Here is a 21,901-nt window from a genome sequence, read left to right on the forward strand (position 1 = left end):
AGATGGAGTCTTGCTCTGATACCCAGGCTGGAATGCAATGCCACAATCTTGGCTTACTGCAACCTCCACCTCCCAGGTTCAAGCGATTCTCCTGCCTCTCAGCCTCTGGAGTAGCTGGGATTACAGGCACCCGCCCTCATACCCAGCTAATTTGTGTACTTCTGTAGAGACCAGGTTTCACCATGTTGGCCAGGCTGCTGTTGAACTCCTGACCTCAGGTGATCCGCCCACCTCAGCCTCCTGAAGTGCTGGGATTAAGGAGTGAGCCACCACACCTGGCCACCATGCCCAGTTTCTATTCTAAACTATGGAGCTTAGAATTCCAGAAAATGGGTCTGGTGTTAATTTTTCCTGCCCAGTCATTTTCCCCTCCCCGTCCCAAAGATCCATGCTTCAAGGTCAGGATCAGCAGAATCGGTACTGCAGATTCCTTCCAATGATCTTCTGCTAAGCTACAAGTACTCTCTCAGAGGCCACGGGACTGCGTCCTCCCATCATGCCTCCCCGCCCAGCTGGGGTTGGTGAGGACTCCCAGTGTAACTCTGGTGTTTCACTACCTCTTACTCATTTCCCTTAGCCTGCCAATTTGCTCAAAATAGTCCCTGAATTCAACTCTCAAGTACCCACTTAAGTCGCAGTCATTTTTTCTTTTTTTTTGAGATGGGGTCTTGCTCTGTCACCCAGGCTGGAGTGCAGTGGCGCAATCTCGGCTCACTACAACCTCCACCTCATGGGTTCAAGCAAGTCTCCTGCCTCAGCCTCCCGAGTACCTGGTACTACAGTGGCCTGTCACCACGCCTGGCTAATTTTTGTATTTTTAGTAGAGATGGGGTTTCACCATATTGGCCAGGCTGGTCTTGAACTCCTGACCTTGTGATCCGCCGCGCCCCACCAGTCGCAGTCATTTTTAATCATCAAAGGAAATAAACACTTCATTCAAAACTTACAGGGCTATGATTAGAATTCTTTAACTCAACATACCGTGCCTTCATCAGCAAATCTCTTGAGATAGTCTTTAAGTTCAGTCTTCAAATCATTGTATTCTAAATCAAAATCACAAAAGTATTTACATGAAGATAAACCATTTGCTTTCAAAAACAAAATATACTTTGCCATTGACACCTGACTCTTAATAATGTAGTTTAAATAAAAATTTTCTTAAGTGAAAGCTGCATAGAAACTCGTTCCCAAATTATCTGCACTTCCTCCATGTTGATATCTGAGACCCTTTTTCATTAAAAAATAAAAAGCTGCCAGGTGTGGTGGCTCACACCTGTAATCCCAGAACTTTGGAAGGCCGAGGCGGGCGGATCACGAGGTCAGGAGATGGAGACCATCCTGGCTAACACGGTGAAACCTTGTCTCTAATACAAATACAAAAAATTAGCCAACCGTGGTGGCGGGCGCCTGTAGTCCCAGCTACTCAGGAGGCTGAGGCAGAAGAATGGCGTGAACCCGGGAGGCAGAGTTTACAGTGAGCTGAGATCACGCCACTGCACTCCAGCCTAGGTGATAGAGCGAGACTCTGTCTCAAAAAAAAATATGAAATAAAATAAATAAAAATAAAATAAAAAGCAAAAATTTTTAAAAAGGACAACAAGCAGAGATATTCTAATCCCATAAAGATTAAGAATTTTTAAAAGGGCTTCCTATTTCTCTGGAATTCTGGTAGCTGAAATAACCTTGGACTTGTTGAATTTTTATTTTGTTTTATTTTATTTTACGAGATGGAGTCTCACTCTGTCACCCAGGCTGGAATGCAGTGGCACGATCTCGGCTCACTGCAATCTCTGCCTCCCAGGTTGAAGTGATTCTCACGTCTCTGCCTCCCGAGCAGCCCGGGCGGCAGAGGTTGCAGTGAGCCAAGAATGCACCATTGCACTCCAGCCTAAGAGCAAGACCCTGTCTCAAAATAAATAAATAAATAATAAAAGACAGAAATGACTGATCCCATAAAAGACACATAAAAGTGGTGGCATCCAAGTGGAAATGGCTGGGATAGAAATCACTGAAATAAGTTTGGCATGCTGCCCCTGGGTAGCGGTGGGGGGATGTAAAAGCCTTCAATCAAGGGTTTGGGGATATTTTCTCCTCTAGTGGTTTCCTGTGAACCACTGAAGCAACCTCAAGAACTGTCAAAATGGTGACATGCCTTGCTCAAAAAGATGACACATAATGTCCAAAAAATTGTTTCAATGGATGGAAAAATTTTATTCATCCATCTACCCTTAATCAGAAATAGCGTTATGTTGTGGTTTCTCAAGCATGTAATTATTCTAGCATGTAACTCTGCTTCAATGGTAACAGCAGCTGAATACCCACCAATATGAAAATCAAGCAATGATCTATAATTCACCATTTTAATTCTTTGTATTAAATTAAAAATATAGGTGTTTATTGCCCCCTTTATATTTTTTTACATAGTGAAAGAAACTGAATTTTCACACACACACACACACACACACACACACACACACAGTATTTACCACAAATGAGTTCCACTTGCTGGACTCTATTCATGCTGCTAAGGGTCTCCATTAGGGGATCGCTCCTGTCAGTAGCCTGGGCAATCTTGCCTTTGTTTTCATAAGCCAGAACTGTGTCGTATTCATCTGTCAGGAACAAGACATCTAGATCTCCATACATTTTCTTTAGAAAAAAATAAAAGAAAAGAAACAGTTTCCCCATTAGAATTATTTATCATTCTCAGAAAGTCAATTTCATCAGAATCACTAAAAATGTAATTTTTTAAATATTAAGACCTAGAAAAACTGGAACCTCAACACAGAATTGCTACAAGGATTTATTCTTTTTGCCCAGATTTCTGTCAGAATTCTCCCAATTTCCCAGATGTCATATACTCTATGAGATCTTTATTTAAAAATCACTGATTTACTGTAACTTTCTTTCTTTCTTTTTCTTTTTTTCTTTTTTTGAGACGGAGTTTTACTCTTCTTGCCCAGGCTGGAGTGCAATGGCATGATCCTGGCTCCTTGCAACCTCTGCCTTTCGGGTTCAGGCGATTCTCCTGTCTTGGCCTCCCAAGGAGCTGGGATTACAGGCATGTGCCACCACGCCCAGCCAATTTTGTATTTTTAGTACAGACAGGATTTCAGCATGTTGGTCAGGCTGGTCTCGAACTCCTGACCTCAGGTAATCCACCCAACTTGGCCTCCCAAAGTGCTGGGATTACATGCGTGACCCATCACACCTGGCCAATTTACTGTAACTTTCAACCAGTGTTTCCAAGCAACTTTTTGATGTAACGAAGAACTGCTATTTGCCTAAAGATAAGTAAACTAAAATTAAAATAATTTAAAATACTGCATAATTATCCATTTCTTCCACAAACATTCCAACTGTAAGTCCTATAGCATAAATCTGCTTAATGTAAAAATTTTGAGGGTCTCCTAAACATTAATTCCATAAATATACTGTTCAGGTGTTTTTTTTATTTTTCTTTCTTCCTCTGGTACAAAAATTGAATTGTTTTCCCAGGTGTCCTTATTTTGGGGGACAGTACACAAAATATGCTAACACTGAAATTAATCAGATACTTTACCATACAGTCTTGGCAGGTACACAACTTGCTACGCCAGTTCAGGGGCCAATAGGTGGCAGTGTCTTTCTTTATAAACTGCTTAGCTTTAAGCTCCTGAAGTTTGCAGCCAGCTTTTGATTCTGCGTTGAGGCTTTCGTTCTTAAACACTGTCTGAAATAAAATTAAGTTTTGAAGCATGTTTTTTAAACTACCACAGTTTTCATAGTTTAGATTTTGTAAAGAGATTTCTTTAGGCAAAGGATAAAATTGAAATCCAAAGCCATAAGTTTACAGAATTAATTCCACTTCAGTTTTCTTTCGTTTTTGTTCAGACAGAATCTCGTTCTGTCGCCCGGGCTACAGTGCAATGGCATGATCTCGGATCACTGTAACCTCCGCCTCCTGGATTCAAGCAATTCTCCTGCCTCAGTCTCCTGAGTAGCTGGGATTACAGGCACGTGCCACCATGCCCGGCTAGTTTTTGTAATTTTGGTAGAGATGACGTTTAACCATGTTGCCAAGGCTGGTCTCAAACCCGTGACCTCAGGTGATCTGCCTGCCTTGGCCTCCCAAAGTGCTGGGATTATGGGCACGAGCCACTGCCCCTGGCCCAGTCTTATTTCTTGATGGCTTGTACTTCACATATTACCTGGAGATCAGATTCAGAACTAGAGCTAGCACATGGTTCACTGTTCTGCTCTGCTTTAACCTCCTGGACATCATCCTTTCCCTGTTCTGGAACATCCTCTTTGAGGGTACTATCTTGATGCTCTCCATTTTCAGGTTTAATAACTTCCTGATCACCTATTCCATCAATGTTCCGCACCAATCCATCATCCTCAGTGGATATTTTGGTTACTGTGGGTTCAAAGAAAAAAAAAAGAAAAACACATACACACATATCCACTGACCTAACAGACAATAAAATCCCAACAGACAATAAAATCACTTATTCTATTATTATTATTATTTTTTTACAGACAGATTCTCACTCTGTCACCCACGCTAGAGTGCAGTGTGGCATGGTCTTGACTCACTGCAACCTCTGTCTCCCAGGTTCAAGCAATCCTCATGCCTCAGACACCCAAGTAGCTGGGACTACAGGTGCGCGCCACTATGACTGGCTAATTTTTTGTATTTTTAGTAGAGACAGGGTTTCGCCATGTTGGCCAGGCTGGTCTTGAACCCCTGATGTCAAGTGATCTGCCTGCCTCAACCTCGCAAAGTGCTGGGATTACAGGTGTGAGCCACCACGTCAGGCATACAATAGCTTTTGCCTTTTTTTCTTTTCCAGATGGAGTTTCGCTCTTGTTGCCCAGGCTGGAGTGCAATGGCACAATCTTGGCTCACTGCAACCTCCACCTCCCAGGTTCAGGCAATTCTCCTGCCTCAGCCCCCTGAGTAGCTGGGATTACAGGCGTGCGCCACCATGCCTGGCTATTTTTTATTTTTTATTTTTTTATTTTATTTTTTTATTTTTTGAGACGGAGTCTCACTCTGTCCACCAGGCTGGAGTGCAGTGGCGCAATCTCGGCTCACTGCAAGCTCCGCCTCCTGGGTTCACGCCATTCTCCTGCCTCAGCCTCCCTAGTAGCTGGGACTACAGGTGCCCGCCACCGCGCCCGGCTAATTGGTCAGGCTGGTCTCAAACTCCTGACCTCAGGCGATCCGCCCGCCTCGGCCTCCCAAAGTGCTGGGATTACAGGCATGAGCCACCACTTCTGACCTAAAATCGCTTTTTCTGATTTTAAAATATTTCAGAATCTGGAAAAAGAGATTAGTCCACCATAGTCTCTGAAATACTAAGAAAGAAAATACTGATGCTTCTTTAGGTTATGTCTGTCTAACCCAAAGAATTCAAATAATTGAACAATTTATTTGAAAATATCAATCACTGCTTAAGCACTTTACACATAAAGGAGAAAATAATGTACTGTACTTGTTAGAGACAGAATAATACAAGAAGTAGGAGGAAGAGATTGAACTGTAAACACAGACAGAAGGGTAATTTTTTAAAAACAGCTTTTCTTTATGGGAGGAAGAAATAAAAAAACGATGGGTGTAGCAGCGGATAGACTCTGAGACAGAGAAGAGAAACGACAGGGGAGCTCACATTGGATGCCAGCATTTCAATGTAATAGGAGATGAAGCCATCTGCTGACGGGAGAGGAAATGAAGGGAGAGGCAGGAGATCAATTTTAAAAACCCAATTAAGCTGGGTATGGTGGCTCACACCTGTAATCCCAGCACTTTGGGAGGCCAAGACAGGTGGATCACCTGAGGTCAGGAGTTCAAGACCAGCCTGGCCAACATGGTGAAACCCTTTCTCTACTAAAAACAGAAGAATTAGCTACGCATGCTGGTGCATGCCTGTAATCCCAGCTACTTGGGAGGCTGAGACAGGAGAATTGCCCGAACCCAGGAGGCATAGGTTACGGTGAGCCGAGACTGTGCCACTGCACTCCAGTCTGGGCAACAGAGCAAGACTCCGTCTTAAAAAAAAAAACCCAACGAGTAAGAACTATACATAGATAGGTTCAGCATCTGTGGACAGTGAGAGAGATCACTGGAAAGGGTATGAACAGAAAGGGAGCAGCACTTAAGAACTCTGAGGCAAACTGGCCAGGCGTGGTGGCTCACGCCTATAATCCCAGCACTTTGGGAGACCGAGATGGGTGGATCACTTGACATCAGGAGTTTGAGACCAGCCTGGCCAACACAGCAAAGCCTTGTCTCCACTGAAAATACAAAACTTTGCCAGGTGTGGTGGCATGTGCCTGTAGTCCCAGCTACTCTGGAAGCCGCATCACAAGAATCGCTTGAACCCAGGAGGCGAGGTTGCAGTGAGCCGAGATAGCACCCCTGCACCCCAGCCTGGATAACACAGCCAGACGCTGTCTCAAAAAAAAAAGACAGAAAAACATGAGACTGGAGGTACACCTATGCTGCTCATGGTTTGTATGGTGAACTGGTCTCTAAAGATGAGAAGGGCAAGAAATTATGAAGCCAAAGCAGCAGATACTATGAGTTTAACTGCCACCTTAAAAATAAATTAAGAAACACATAAAGCATTACTAATAAGAGATTTAATGCCTCAGGACCATTCATTAATTAGTTGTTTTGATTTAATTTCTTAGTGTATAATAAAAGCACCAGATAGGCTGGGCATGGTGGCTCATGCCTGTAATCCCAGCACTCTGGGAAGCCAAGATGAGTGGATCACTTGAGCTCAGGAGTTCAAGACCAGCCTGGGCAACATGGTGAAACACTGTCTCTACAGAAAATACAAAATTAGCAGGGCGGGGTAGCATGTGCCTGCAGTCCACTTTTATAAGGGCACTAATCCCATTCATGAGGGCTCGGACTTATAAAACAGGCTCAAGCGAGCTTGTTTGCCCCTTTTAACAGGTACTGACACATAAAAGGCTCCATCTATGAGGAAGGGGCCCCCAACCAAACCACTGACTCTGCAGGCACCTGAATTTTGGACATCCCAGCCTCCAGAACTGTGAGAAATATCCGTCTATTGTTTATAAATTACCCAGCCTAAGGTATTTTGTTCTAGCACCCCAGATAGACTAAGACACCACCCCCTCGCCAACCGATATACCATGTGTTATAATTAACAACTTATTTCGGTTCTATTTATCTTTCAAAATCCCATTCGAAAACTGCCTCCTCCATTTTCTCTAACTCTGGTCTCATCAATATTCTGCATCATATCATTTAAGTATAAATTTGTTTTTGGTAGTATCCCAACCAATCTATGCACCTTGTGGAGAAAGAACACATACTATTTTTTGGTTTTTTTTTTTTGAGATGGAGTCTCATTCTGTTGCCCAGGCTGGAATGCAGTGGTGTGATCTCAGCTCACTGCAACCCCTGCCTCCTGGTTTCGAGCGATACTTCTGCCTCAGCCTCCTGAGTAGCTGGGATTACAGGCACGTGCCATGATGCCCGGTTAATTCTTGCATTTTTAATAGAGACGGGGTTTCACCATATTGGCCAGGCTGGTCTCGAACTCCTGACCTCAGGTGATCCACCTGTCTTGGCCTCCCAAAGTCCTGGGATTAAAGGCGTGAGCCATCGTGCCTGGCCAGAACATATACTATTTTATAACCACAGAGTTAAAAATAGTTGCTAAAAATTCTGAATTGAACACACAAATTTCACAAGCACAAGTTTGTGGCACACTAACTTCACAAAGATACCTACCTGCCAATTGTGCAGCATAAGCCCACAAAAAAGAACAATGTTTCATGCAGGCCTGGCATACCATCTCCTGAAAATCCCCACTCTCAGGGGGAATGGCACCAAGATGCTGTGAATATAGAACACCAAAAATTTTCTTGTGATTGCCGAACTGTCCAAAATGCCCATTATTTTATAAATAAATACTGTAATAATACACTGATCATATCACTAGAATTTATTTTTAGAAGAGTAATTATAATGTAAAATATAACCTTTATCTTTTTATGATGACAATGGTTTCAAAATGTAGAACATTTTCCTTACCCTTCCATGGAACCAGTCTTCACAGACTACACACTGGATCATCTCATCTGGAATCTAACAGAGAAAAGCAGTTTGTTAAGGATTACACTGAATTCGGGAACATGGAAGTAACCTGGGACACAGTAGAATAAGATACTAAATATTTGTTCCACATGAACTGGTGTTCCAAAGGCTTACATTGAGATAAGCCCTTTACAAACAATCTCAAAGCTCTTTCACATCAGTTACTTAATATCTGATTCTCACAAAACTGTGTAGACAAGGAGGGCATTCCCATTTTATACAAAACTCAGGCCCAGGCAAGTAATGTGAATGGACCAATGCAGACAGTGACAACTAGGACTTTTCACCACACCATCCTTTAATACAATACTCAGTTGTATTACTGTATAAGGATGGTCACTCCAGCCTTCTTTATGATATTGAAAAATTAGACAATGTCTTTCTGCTGCAGGAAAACCATCCTGCCAAGTACACTGAAAAGTAAATGTTAAGAAAAACCTCTTGATAGATAACTCCTCTAATTTGAATAAATTAAATAATTAAATGCTGGCCCTAGGAAAATAATATACCAAAGAACACAGACTATTTGGGGGATGATTTTCTTTTATTCCCAGGCTCTCTTAACTGTTAATTAACATCCCAATGTTGTTGTCCTTTTCCTATTGTAGGCTTCTTAAAGGGGGAAAATAAAAAGCACATATTGTGGAACAGGAGGAGCTGTAACACTTTACTACATGCCTTAAAATATCCAGTTTTGGCCAGGCGCGGTGGCTCACACCTATAATCCCAGCACTTTGGGAGGCCAAGGTGGGCGGATCGCCTGAGGTCAGGAGTTTGAGACCAGCCTGGCCAACATGGTGAAACTCTGTCTCTACTAAAAATACAAAAATCAGCCAGGCATGGTGGCAGGTGCCTGTAATCCCAGCTACTCAGGAGACTGAGGCAGGAGAATCGCTTGAACCTGGGAGACAGAGGATGCAGTGAGCCGAGATCACACTACTATACTCCAGCCTGGGTGACAGAGCGAGACTCTGTCTTAAAAAAAAAGAAAGAAAAAAAAAATCCAGTTTTAAGATTTTATTTTTGCTAACTCAGAGACCTTCAATCTGTCCCTGTACATAATTTGGTTTAATAATTATAGTTCCAATGCAATTAGAAAACAAGGAAGAAGGCAGAAGGCTAATATCTCTAAAGACAAAAAGTACTCTTTCAAATCAGTAAATACCCAAACAAAACCCAAACCAATCAAAACATGGGCTGAGGATATGAAAGGACAATTCAGAGGGAAGGTTATTACGGATGTCCAGCAAACTCGTGAAAAAATGCATAATCTCACTTATCATCAGGGGAAGAAAAAAAAATTTAAGATACTATTCTTCATTTATCAAAATGGCAAAATTTCCGAGAACTGGTAATACGCAGGGTTGACAAAAGTGTTGGGGAAAAAACATTATCATATACTGTTGCTGGTTCAACTTTTTTGGCAGATATGATCACAATTTTATTTTATTATTTATTATGATTATTATTTTTTGAGACAGAGTCTCGCTCTGTCACCCATGCTGAAGTGCAGCACCGCAATCCAGGCTCACTGCAACCTCTGCCCCATGGGTTCAAGTGATTCTTGTGTTTCAGCCTCCCGAGTAGCCAGGACTACAGGCATGAGCCACAGTGCCCGGCCAATCACAATTTTAAACCCCACAAATACACTTTGATCTGTCAATTCTACTGATCCATTCTACATAAATACGGAGTATACTCAGTTGTATTACTGTATAAGGATGTTCACTCTAGCTTTCCTTATAATATTGAAAAATCAGACAATGCCATTCTGCTATAGAAGAACAATTAGGTTGACTAACTTATGGCATATGAAGTTATAGGACACTCTGTAGCAGTTAGAATGGGGTAAGTGTGTTTGTTAACATGAAAGAATGTCTATGATATACTGGTGAGAAAAACCAGCTGCAGAAGTGAGTGTACAGAATTTTCACTTCTGTTAATGGAAAGGAAATTACACATTGAAACACACATTCACTCAAACACTTTCATGTGCACAGAAAAAGACCTAAAAATATACACACCAAAAGTGTTAACAGTGGTTAGGCTTGGGAGGTAAGAGGTGCAGGAGTGAGGAAGAACTCATTTTGAATTTTGCATATATTTCTCATTGACATTTTTAAGAGGATGCTGTTTGTATACCCCATTTCTTTCCGTAAAGAGACACAAGAAATTGAAGGTCATTTCTTAGAAAGTGTTAGGGGGCAGGGGGAGGCAGTCAGGGAAGGAGAGGAAGGGAAGAAGCTCTGGCTTTGGGAAAGTCCTCTCCAATATTTCATTCTTATGATGTAAAAATGAAAAGAATGGTTGAGATGTGTACCAATTATAGATCCAACCCAGATTCATAAGAAAAGATAAATTTAGAACCCTTTCACCATCCTGCACTGCCTCCTAAAGAGCCAGAGGCTCAGATATGACAAGCAGTTGAGGAATCAAGGCTAGAGGGGACACACTCCCAGGTTTAACTTACAATTCTCTTACCTCGTCTTCAGGATCAGGATAAGGTCTCTTGCAAATGCAGTACAATCCAAAAAAGTTGTCATTGTACTTATTGCCAGAATTTACCTTTGCTTTGTCCTGAAATATAATATTGATTTCAATAATAATATGATCTAATTTTAACTATAATTTCACACATTATAAAATTAATGCATTCAATACATTTCCACATTATTTCCCCCAAGAGGCTGATCTTGTAACTTTCAAAGTAGGAAAAAAAAAAACTCACTACTAATAAAGGGATACTTTTTTCAGGATACAGAGAAAAAATAAAATTTGTTTTTGGTTTTTTTTTTTTGGTGGTAATTAGGAGAAATTAAATACACCTATTCAGTAAAGTGGAGATAAAAGTTAATCATAAATATTAATTATCAATCTATGTGAACTGATATTGGCCTGGAATTTCAAAGTACTTCTTTTTCCTTTTTGATAAGAGATGGGGTCTCACTATGATGCCCAGGCTGGTCTGGGGTCAAGCCATTCTCCCACGTAGGCCTCCCAAAGTGTTGGGATTACAGGTGTGAGTCACCACGCCCGGCCTTATTTATTGGTTTTTCTTTTTCTTTTTTTTTTGAGATGGAGTCTCGCTTTGTCACCCAGGCTGGAGTGCAGTGGCACAATCTCGGGTGAGAGAAACCTCTGCCTCCTGGGTTCAAGCGATTCTCGTGCCTCAGCCTCCCGAGTAGCTAGGATTACAGGCACACACCACCATGCCCAGATAATTTTTTGTATTTTTAGTTGGGGGGGGTGGTTTCACCATGATGGCCAAGCTGCTTTCGAACTCCTAACCTCAAGTGATCTGCCCACCTCGGCCTCCCAAAGTGCTAGGATTACAGGTGTGAGCCACTGTGCCAGTCTATTTATTGTTTTTGTTTTGAGATAGAGTCTTGCTCTGTTGCCAGGCTGGAGTGCAGTGGTGCAATCTCAGCTCACTGCAACCTCTACTTCCTGGGTTCAAGCAATTCTCCTGCCTCAGCCTCCCAAGTAGCTGACTGAGTAGGTGACTGGGTGCCACCATGCCCAGCTAATTTTTGTATTTTTAGTAGAGACAGGGTTTCATCATGTTGGCCAGGATGGTCTGGATCTCCTAACCCTGTTTATTGTTTTTAAGTCATACCCTTCGCTTTAAAAGCCTCAGAGAATAAGTACAACCAATATAATTAAACTTGAATTACTTTCAAGTACATCTCTCCCCCAAACCTTTCATATTAATTACCATCTATCTTGTAGGCTCTCAACAGTTTATATAGTTTTTCCAACAAAGTAAAAAATGAAATGGCCATCTGCAAAGAATAAGCATAGGAACTTCTTTTTTGGAAAATACAGGTATTTGTTTTTTACCCACTCTGGCAAATATTAACCCCAGCTGCTCTAACTGCATTTATAGTTACAGTGCTTACTTACAGGAAGTAATTTGCATTCCAAAGTTTTAAACTTGCTGTTTCCACAATCACAACGAAAATTTCTGAAAAAAGGAGGAAATAAACAATTTTATTTTTCTTTTTACAAAATCCAATTTAAAATTTCTTCAAGCATTCAAGCACATAATAAGACTTCACAATTCTGGAAATTAATATGTACAGAGGCAAATATTTATATCACATACACACAAACACACACAAGTAAAATGATGGCAGAGAAAGATGAGTAGTTTGAGTTTGTACCATATTATGTTTTTAAAGGCTCTAGAAACAACTCTCTCTAATTATATAAAATAATTACATGAAATTTCACTACTGTACAACAGCTTTGCATGAAAAAACAAGATTAGGAAAAAGTGTAGATGGGAAAGAATCTATACTTCAAAAGCATTTAGTAACAATCTCTGACTATGTTTACCTTTTTGTGTATAGCTCAAATAGTTTGTGACTTCCATGACATTCATAACTGCAAGCTAAACAAATTCCTGCTGGTTCTTCTCCCTCTGGGGTGCAGGTACTACAGGCATATAGTGCTTGCCTCTTTACTGAGCCCTAAAAGCCCCCAAAATGGAAAAGAGAATTAATGTAATAGCATGGTTTACCTAATACCCACACTAGGAACTGAAAAATAATTAAAATCAGATTATCTGTGGTCAAGACCTTTCTGTAAAAACCATTAAGACTAAAAAGTTTACACAGCAGAGCATCAACCAAAACACAGTTGTGTTGCATGTTTCATTTTTATACTAGTGCTTTTTTTTATGCAAGCACTTTTTTATTTCTTCCTAATTTATTTATTTTTTGCAGAGATGAGGTCTTGCTATGTTGCCTAGGCTTGTCTCAAACTCCTGGGCTCAAGCAGTTCTCTGCCTTGGCCTTCCAAAGTGCTGGGACTACAAGCATTAGCCATGACACAAGTCAGCACTCCTTTCTTAAAGTGATAGGATGTCTGAATTTGTCAGTCGGCTGTGAATAAATGGATCTGTTTAATCATTTTAACATGTGAAAACACAGGAGCATATGTATAGGTTTATGTAAGTAATATCACACTTTCATCCTGGAAAATGTTTGTAAATCCACCAAAGAGAGAATCAACACATGCAAAGAATCTCTTTGATTTTTAGGAGATGCATGCTGAAGTATTTAGAGGTACAGTGTCATCATGTCTGCAACTTATTTTTAAATAGTCCAAAATTTTAAAACAACAAATTTTAAGTAGAAAAGGAGATAAATGTGACCAAATGTTAAAAAGTGAATATGTAGGCTGGGTGCAGTGGCTCACGCCTGTAATCCCAGCCCTTTGGGAGGCAAAGGTGGGCAGATCACCTGAGGTCAGGAGTTCAAGACCAGCCTGGTCAACGTGGTGAAACCCCAACTCTAAAAAACCCCATCTACTAAAAATACAAAAATTAGCTGGGCGTGGTGGCGGGCACCTGTAATCCCAGCTACTTGGGAGGCTGAGACAGGAGAATTGCTTGAACCTGGGAGATGGAGGTTGTGGTGAGCCAAGATCATGACATTGCACTCCAGCCTGGGTGGCAAGAGTGAAATTCCATCTCAAAAAAAAAAAAAAAAAGTAAATATGTATAATAGGTATAGTTACCTTCCTCTAGGAAGGAGGAAGATAGACAAGGAGGCTTCCGGGATGCCAGTAAGGTTCTATTTCTTTCTTTTCTTTTTTTTTTTTTTTTAACTTCTTTTCCAATAAGCCTTTTGCACTCCTAATGTTCTATTTGTTGATCTGGGTGGTGGGAACATGCACACTTTCCTTTCAAGCTGTGTACATGATTTGTGCAAATTTCCATTTTTTTTTTACCACAATAAAAGAAAATATTAAGGGAATCCATTTTATAAAGGTAACTACACTTCAAAAATAGTTTACATACAGACTTAGAACTTTTTTTTTTAAGGAAAGCAGGCGAAAAATTGTTTTAGTGGTGACCAAAGGTTTTAAAATACCTGGGGCTATGTCTGGATACCAGGTTTATTCAACAATCTAGCACTTTGCAGTGTAAACTAAACTTGGTCAACAACGAGAACTGGTATTATGACCTCAGTTCATACCACATAATGAACGCAAGTATCTCCCCTCATCTCCCCAGTGTTCCAATCCACCCCTCTGCCTAGGTAACCCTTCTTCCTGCCAATTCTTATCCCTTGTCAGTCTTCTTCCTACCCATCCTTTTCCATTTTTGTAACTCCAAGTATAGGGTGAGTCACTAAACACATCACACCCCCTCAAACACTTGCTCACTCACAACGTCTTCTAAATGCCAAATAGACCCTTTTCTCCTCTCTCCCCTCCCTTGCCAGGGCCACTTGCTGTTCTGTTTTCGGTCTATTTCCAGGGGAGGAGGGCAGACTGCAGACAGACATGGGTACTTGCTTCATTTTGCCAAAAAAAGAAAGAAAAAGTACTAGCTAGCACTTGTCAAACTAAATTGCAGAGGAACTAGCTGTCAAGGAGCTCACCGCAAATCCCTATGGATTTGAAAATCTCTTTAACCTGACTCTCCCATTTGGTCCCTAATAAATAAATAAATAATCTTAGGATGGGAAAAGCAGGGACAAAGATGTCTGGATCTGAGAGGTGGCGGGCTGGTTTCGTGAAAAGCAGTGGTGCACCAGGAAGAGGCTGGAGAGGACGGACAGAGCAGCTGCTCCAGGGCCCTTCCTGGCTGGCCGGACAGAGTTAGAGAGGGAAGATGGGGGCCCCTGCTGGACACAGGCTGAAGGGGGCCCAGGAGGTTGGGGATAAAAGGGAAGGGTGGGCTTGGGGTAAGGAAGCGGCAGACTAACGGCGGCCCCGGACCACCACTGGGGAGACGACTGCGGCAGGCGGGAATAGGGACAGCCGGGCCGGGAAGGGGAGGTTCGGCGGGAGCCGCGGGAGACAAGGCCCGGGCCGCGTGCCCACCTGCGAGTAGGAGCACTTCTCGGAGTCGCTGCCGCCCAGGACAGCACACGCCTCATTCTCCAGCTCTTCGTCCTCCTCGAGGACGTCGACCAACGATACCACGGGCTCCAGCTCCGACTGCCGCCCAGCGGAGCCCTCAGCTCCGGCCATCCTCAACTGTCACCCGAACCGCGGCTCGGCCCCGGCGGAGGCGGGAAAAGCGGCCACGAGGGGCGTAGCCGGAGGAGGCGGGGCCCGAGTGCCAGGAACCAATGACAAGGAAAAAAAGCGAAGGAAGGGGGAGGAGCGACTTCCGACAAACGGATGTCACTCCTCTCCCTTCTGCCGCCTGCGCCGGCCGCGGGCTGATTTCCGCCTCCGGGTGGCGCTTCCCGGTGTCGTGTTCTGGAAGCTTAGCGGTCACCATGGAGCTGCTGGGAGAGTATATCGGGCAGGAAGGGAAGCCGCAGAAGCTGCGGGTGTCCTGTGAGGCGCCGGGTGACGGCGACCCTTTCCAGGGTCTATTGTCTGGCGTGGCCCAGATGAAGGAGCTGGTAACGGAATTATTCGGCCCCCTGGTACAGGCAGAAGTGCAGCACCGGGTGGCGGCGGCTCCAGACGAGGCCCTGGACGGTGAGCTCTGAGACGGTGCTGCAGCGACAGGAGGACGGGGCGGGCGCCAGGGGAAATTGGCTTGGGGAGCCCGTGTAGAGTGGCAGACTTGGACAAAGTGAGCCTCGAGGAAAGAAGAATTGCATCTAAAAATTGTTGGCTGGCCAGGCGAAGTGGGGCTCACGCCTGTAATCCCAACACTTTGGGAGGGCGAGGCAGGAGGATCACTTCAGGTCAGTAGTTCCAGAACGGCCAGGGCAACATATCGAGACCCCGTTTCTATTATTATTTCAAAGATAATTTAAAAAATAAAAATTGGCCGGGCGCGGTGGCTCAAGCCTGTAATCCCAGCACTTTGGGAGGCCGAGATGGGCGGATCACGAGGTCAGGAGATCGAGACCATCCTGGCTAACACGTTGAAACCCCGTCTCTACTAAAAAAGATACAAAAAACTAGCCAGGCGACGTGGCGGGCGCCTGTAGTCCCAGCTACTCGGGAGGCTGAGGCAGGAGAATGTCGTGAACCCGGGAGGCTGAGCTTGCAGTGAGCTGAGATCCGGCCACTGCACTCCAGCCTGGGCGACAGAGCCAGACTCCGTCTCAAAAAAAAATAAATAAATAAAAATAAAAATTGTTGGCATTTATCACCATATTTATTTGGGCTGCTTCTACTCAAGCATTTCCACGACTCATCGCTATTTCATTTATTTCACTAAAAAACGTGCCGAATGCCTACTATTTGCCAAACCCTGAGCTGAGCCCTGGAGGAAGAATGAGGTGAATGCGACTCAGTTCCTGCCCTTGTGAAACACAAGGGAATTAGACAGGCAAACACTCTTATTAAAAGTGAAAGTGGGCCGGGCCGGTAGCTCACACCTGTAATCCCAGCACTTTGGGAGGCTGAGGCGAGCGGATCGCAAGGTCAGGAGTTCGAGACCAGCCTGGCCAATATGGTGAAACCCTATCTCTACTAAAAATACAAAAATTAGCTGGGAGTGGTGGCAGGCACCTGTAATCCCAGCTACTCGGGAGGCTGAGGCAGAAGAATCGCTTGACCCCGTGAGGGGGAGGTTGCAGTGAGCCGAGATCGCGCCATTGCACTCCAGCCTGGGCGACAGAGCAAGACTCCCTCTCAAAAAAAAAAGAAAAAGAAAGTGGTTCTATGGCCCTCTGTAAGTGTTGCAAACCCAGAGACCCTCAGAAGGCTTCAGAGAGGATAAGACTTTTGAGCTGGGTATTGAATAAAAAGGAGTTTTATCAGGTGTGAAACTACAGACATATTTGGAATAGTACAATCTATTGCAGAGTAGGAACAGGTTCCAAAGACTGGGACAGACTTAATTTTAACATGTATTAACTCCTAGAGACTCCCTTGCCTTTCCAGTTTTGTAGGTGCAGTTTGGAAGTAGAAATGTGAAGTTTAACTGCATTATTTTTCAAAAATTGCCTCGAATGCAGAAATAGGCAGGTACTTTTTTTTTTGAAATGGAGTCTAGCTCTGTTGCCCAGGCTGGAGTGCAGTGGCACAATCTCGGCTCACTGCAACCTCTGCCTCCCGGGTTCAAGTGATTCTCCTGTCTCAGCCTCCCAAGTAGCTGAGATTACAGGCGCCTGCCACCATTCCCAGCTAATTTTTGTATTTTCAGTAGAGACGGGGTTTCACTGTGTTGGCCAGGCTGGTCTCGAACTCCTAACCTCATGATCCACCCGCCTTGGCCTCCCAAAGTGCTGGAATTACAAGCCTGAGCTGCTGCACCCGGCCAGGCAGGTACATTTTAACTGTCCTGAGCTGAAAAATCCAAGAATAGATATTAGAGTCAGGATTTACAATTCTCTAAGAAGAGCTTAAACTGTACTTTCCTTCCATCTTGGGAATTACATCTTGATAATACGGATGTTGGCTATAATCAAAAAGAACAATAACAAGTGTTGGCTGGAATGTGGAGAAATTGGAGATCTTATACATTGTTGGTGGAAATGTAAAACAGTGTAACCACTGGGAAAAAGAGTTTGGTAGCTCCTCAGAAAGTTGACATGAAGTTACCATATGACCCAGTAGTTCCACTGGTAGTCCTCCCAAGAGAACTGGAAAGTATGTTCACACAAAAACTTACACATGAATGTTCATAGCAGCAGCATTTATAGTAGCTAAAATGTGGAAACCACAATTGACCAGGCTTGGTGTTGCACCTTTAGGAGGTGGGAGGATCATGTGAACCCAAGAGTTTGAAGCTGCAGTGGGCTGATTGTTCCACTGCACTCCAGCCTGGAGGACAGAGTGAGGCCTCATCTCTTCATCTCTAAAAATAATGATAATTTTAAAAAATAGAAATAATGCAAATATCCATCAACTGATGAGTGCATTAACAAAATGTGGTATATCCATACAATGGAATATTATTAGCAATAAAAGGTAATGAAGTATTAATACGTGCTACAACATGAATGAACCTTGAAAACATTATGCTAAGGTGAGAGCCAGACACAAAAGGGTACATGTTATATGATTTTGTTTATATGAATATACAGAAGAGGCAAATCCATAGAGATAGATTAGTGAGCTGGGTGCAGTGGTGGGCACCTGTAGTCCCAGCTACTCTAGAGGCTGAGACAGGAGGATCACTTGAACCTGGGAGTTTGAGTCTAGCCTGGGCAACATAGCAAGACCCTCTCACTAATAAAAATTAAGGGGGAACAAAAATAGATTAGTGGTTGCTGAAGGCTGAGGGGAATGGAAAGTGACTGCTAATGGGCATAATTCATTTCTCTTTGGAGTGATGAAAGTGTTCTAGGATTGGATAGTGGTGATGATTGCACAATCTAGTGAATTTACTAAAAACCACTAAGCTGTACACTTTTAAAAGTGGATTTTGGCCGGCCGCAGTGGTTCATGCCTGTAATCCCAGCAGTTTGGGAGGCCGAGGCATGCAGATCACGAGGTCGGGAGATCGAGACCATCTTGGCCAACATGGTGAAACCCCGTCCCTACTAAAATACAAAAAATTAGCCGGGCGTGGTAGCGCATGCCTGTAATCCCAGCTACTTGGGAGGCTGAGACAGGGGAATCGCTTGAACCCTGGAGGCAGAGGTTGTAGTAATCTGAGATCGCACCACTGCACTCCAGCCTGGTAACAGAGAAAGACTCCATCTCAAAAAAAAAAAAAAGACTGGATTTTATGATGAATGAGTTAATATTTCCAAAGAGGAAAGTGATAGAAAATAAAGATTTTAAACACTGAAATTCTCAAAATCATTTTAATCTAAAATGTGCATGGTTTTATTAATCCCTAAAGTGAAATGGTCTCGTTATCAACCACTTTAGCTATATATATTTCTTTCAACCATAGAATGTATTGTCATACAACAAATATTTATTTTAAAAGGTGATGATGAAGATGATGCAGAAGATGAAAATAACATTGATAACAGAACTAACTTCGATGGACCATCTGCAAAACGGCCAAAACCACCGTCTTAACAATAGCCTTTATGACATTTAAAAGATGGCTGTTGTATCCCAATTGTCACACTAGGACATTTAAGGAAGACTTATGCTCTAATTTGGAAAAGCATTTGTGTTGTTTTCCTGGGACAATTTTGTCAAAGAGAAAACTGGTTTTTCTGTTTCTAGCAAAGATAGTAAAGGCTTAGAAATGAAATCTGTTTTCTTGAAAAATAAATTTCAGACCATGGAAGGAAAATAGAACACTTCATAATACATAAAATCCTCTGAAGTTGGCAACTGAATTTTTATCATTGTTTTCTATTTTTAAAATAATCATTGATTTGTGTGATGTCTACATCTTTTAACTTCTGCTTCTGTTATAAACAGTATGTCATGGTTCATAGGCAGTAACGTTTCAGAGAACTGACATGAACAAGTGGTGAAAAGTGGGCATTAAATGTAAAAAATAACAGTTCTTCATAAATAGAAGGAAAATGAGGAAATAGAAATACTGAAGAGAGAGTCCTTGAAAGAGACCCAAGGAAACCCTGAATTCATACCCATGTCAAAGATACAGATATCCTGAGATGATGCCGCTTGATGAATGTGCATTAATCTGATTTATCATGTACCTTAAGAGAGCCAGATGGGGTAGGGTATGTTTTTGTGCTGTGATATGGTATGTATACAGGTACAAATATAAGGCCTTACCTAAACAATCTGCGTTGATTACAATTTGGATATTTCCTCTCCTCCTGTAGCCATACTTTGATTTTGCTTTAAAAAGATTATTGAATCCTTTAAAAATATATATTCCTAAAGTATGTATGTGTGTGTGTTTCTTTTCTGCTTGTCAGTGGGACTAAGGCATTTTTATTTGCTATGCATCCTTCCTGATTTAGATAGCTTCAGTGCAAAGAAATCAAGTATAATGTACCTAGTAAAATACAAATAGTCATGGGATTTTAGAGTTGGAAGTAACTTTACAAATTATGTGACTTATTTCAGAGATAAATCTCAGGATAAGTATTTACCCTCAGATTACAGAGTACTGGGTTACATAAATAGCCTTTAGATTTTTTTAAAGCTGATAAAAGGTGAGAGAAATCATTAATCAACTTTTTTTTTCTTTTTTTTTTTTGAGACAGAGTTTCACTCTTGTTGCCCAGGCTGGAGTGTATTGGTGCGATCTTGGCTCACTGCAACCTCTGCCTCCCGGGTTCAAGCAATTCTCTTGCCTCAGCCTCCCAAGTAGCTGAAATTACAGGCATGTGCCACCACGCCCAACTAATTTTGTATTTTTAGTGGAGATGGGGTTTCACCATGTTGGTCAGGCTGGTCTCGAACTCCTGACGTCAGGTGATCCACCCACCTTGGCCTCCCAAAGTGCTGGGATTACAAGCGTGAGCCACCACACCAGGTCAACTTTTTTTTTTTTTAGATGGAGTCTCACTCTGTCGCCCAGGCTGGAGTGCAATGGCGCAGTCTTGGCACACAGCAACCTCCGCCTCCAGGTTCAAGCAATTCTCCTGCCTTAGCCTCCTGAGTAGCTGGGATTACAGGCGTGTGCCACCATGCCTGACTGATTTTTTTATTTTTAGTAGACATGGGGTTTCACCATGTTGGTAAGGATGGTCTCAAACTCCTGACCTTGTGATCCTCCTGCCTCGGCCTCCCAAAGCACTGGGATTACAGGTGTGAGCCACTGCTCCTAGCCTTTTTTTTTTTAAATTTTAGACAGGGTTTCACTCTGTCACTAAGGCTGGAGTGCAGTGGCACAATCTTGGCTCACTGTCACTGCAACCTCCGCATCCCAGGCTCAGGTGATCCTCCCACCTCAACCTCTCAAATAGCTGGGACCACAGGCATGCACCAGTACATCCAGCTAATTTTTTTGTATTCTTTGTAGAGATGGTTTCACCACGTTGCCCAGGCTGGTCTAGAGCTCCTGGACTCAAGGGATCTGCCCACCTCAGTTTCCCAAAGTGCTGGGATTATAGGCATGAGCCACCATGCCCGGCCTAATCAACTTTTATGAATCACTTTTATTATGAAATAATTTCAGTGAAAATTTACATACCTTTTCATATCCTTGAAACACTATTTTACTTTGGAACAGCAGCCTTCCACTAAGTACTCTTGGGCAATCAAACAATGCCAACTAGAAAAAATTATAGATCATCAGAAAGTATCTATTTAGTTTATGCTAATGTTTCTAATATTTAGCTGTTATTTATTATGGTACTGTTATCTCTATACAATCATTAAAGAAAAAACTGGTTAGGTGCGGTGACTGATGCCTGTAATCCCAGCACTTTGGGAGGCCAAGGTGGGCGGATCACCTGAGGTCGAGAGTTCGAGACCAGCCTGACCAACATGGAGAAACTCTGTCTCTACTAAAAATACAAAATTAGCCTGGTGTGGTGGCCCATGCCTGTAATTCCAGCTACTTGGGAGGCTGAGGCAGGAGAATAGCTTGAACCTGGGACGCAGAAGTTACAGTGAGCCGTTCGTGCCATTGCACTCCAGCCTGGGCAACAAGAACGAAACTCCATCTCAAAAAAGAAAAAAACTTACCTGTATATACGGAAAATAGATCACATTGTTAAATTGATATCTGAACTTTTCTCTGAACATTTTATGTTTCCTTTGGAAAATGAGGTTATAAAGAAGAAATTTCAAGATAATATTTGTGTTTGTGGCCCAGTGTTTTTAGATTCTGATTTATAAGATTGATCTTTTAATTAATTTTAATACTGATTTCAATTCTAATACTGTCTTCTTCATAAGAAAGCCACATGTTTGACAAAGATGGGCCAGTATAGAAGAAATGCTTTGCCAGGTTTTCTAATCTGCTGCTGCGCTTGGGTGTCACTGGCACTCAGGCTGGAGTACAGTGGCACAATC

General features: G+C 42.6%; 2 protein-coding genes across 3 annotated transcripts in view; one reads left to right on the top strand and one right to left on the bottom strand.

Moving 5' to 3' along the window:
- Positions 1-15,345, bottom strand: part of UBR7 (ubiquitin protein ligase E3 component n-recognin 7 (putative)) — a 23,095-nt gene extending 7,750 nt beyond the window's left edge. Inside the window, exons 1-10 of one of the 2 annotated variants that reach the window (XM_011949375.1) lie at positions 14,960-15,345; positions 12,461-12,594; positions 12,026-12,086; positions 10,604-10,699; positions 8,060-8,113; positions 7,757-7,862; positions 4,191-4,399; positions 3,563-3,712; positions 2,487-2,649; positions 982-1,043 (exon numbers count right to left, since the gene is read on the bottom strand). In XM_011949375.1, the coding sequence (XP_011804765.1) occupies positions 982-1,043; positions 2,487-2,649; positions 3,563-3,712; positions 4,191-4,399; positions 7,757-7,862; positions 8,060-8,113; positions 10,604-10,699; positions 12,026-12,086; positions 12,461-12,594; positions 14,960-15,109 (1,185 nt within the window). In that variant the 5' untranslated portion in view covers positions 15,110-15,345. The remainder of the gene's footprint in view (positions 1-981; positions 1,044-2,486; positions 2,650-3,562; positions 3,713-4,190; positions 4,400-7,756; positions 7,863-8,059; positions 8,114-10,603; positions 10,700-12,025; positions 12,087-12,460; positions 12,595-14,959) is intronic. The other variant, XM_011949376.1, reaches the window with a different exon arrangement.
- On the top strand, positions 15,293-19,820 carry LOC105517025 (chromosome unknown open reading frame, human C14orf142). The gene is made up of 2 exons (XM_011949373.1): positions 15,293-15,571; positions 18,933-19,820. Exons 1-2 carry the CDS (start codon positions 15,364-15,366, stop codon positions 19,025-19,027), a joined length of 303 nt encoding a protein of 100 aa, XP_011804763.1. The 5' UTR covers positions 15,293-15,363; the 3' UTR covers positions 19,028-19,820.
- Positions 19,821-21,901: the final 2,081 nt, after the last annotated feature.

This window comes from Colobus angolensis, unplaced genomic scaffold (assembly GCF_000951035.1).
Source record: "Colobus angolensis palliatus isolate OR3802 unplaced genomic scaffold, Cang.pa_1.0 Scaffold3, whole genome shotgun sequence".
NCBI lineage: Eukaryota > Metazoa > Chordata > Mammalia > Primates > Cercopithecidae > Colobus > Colobus angolensis.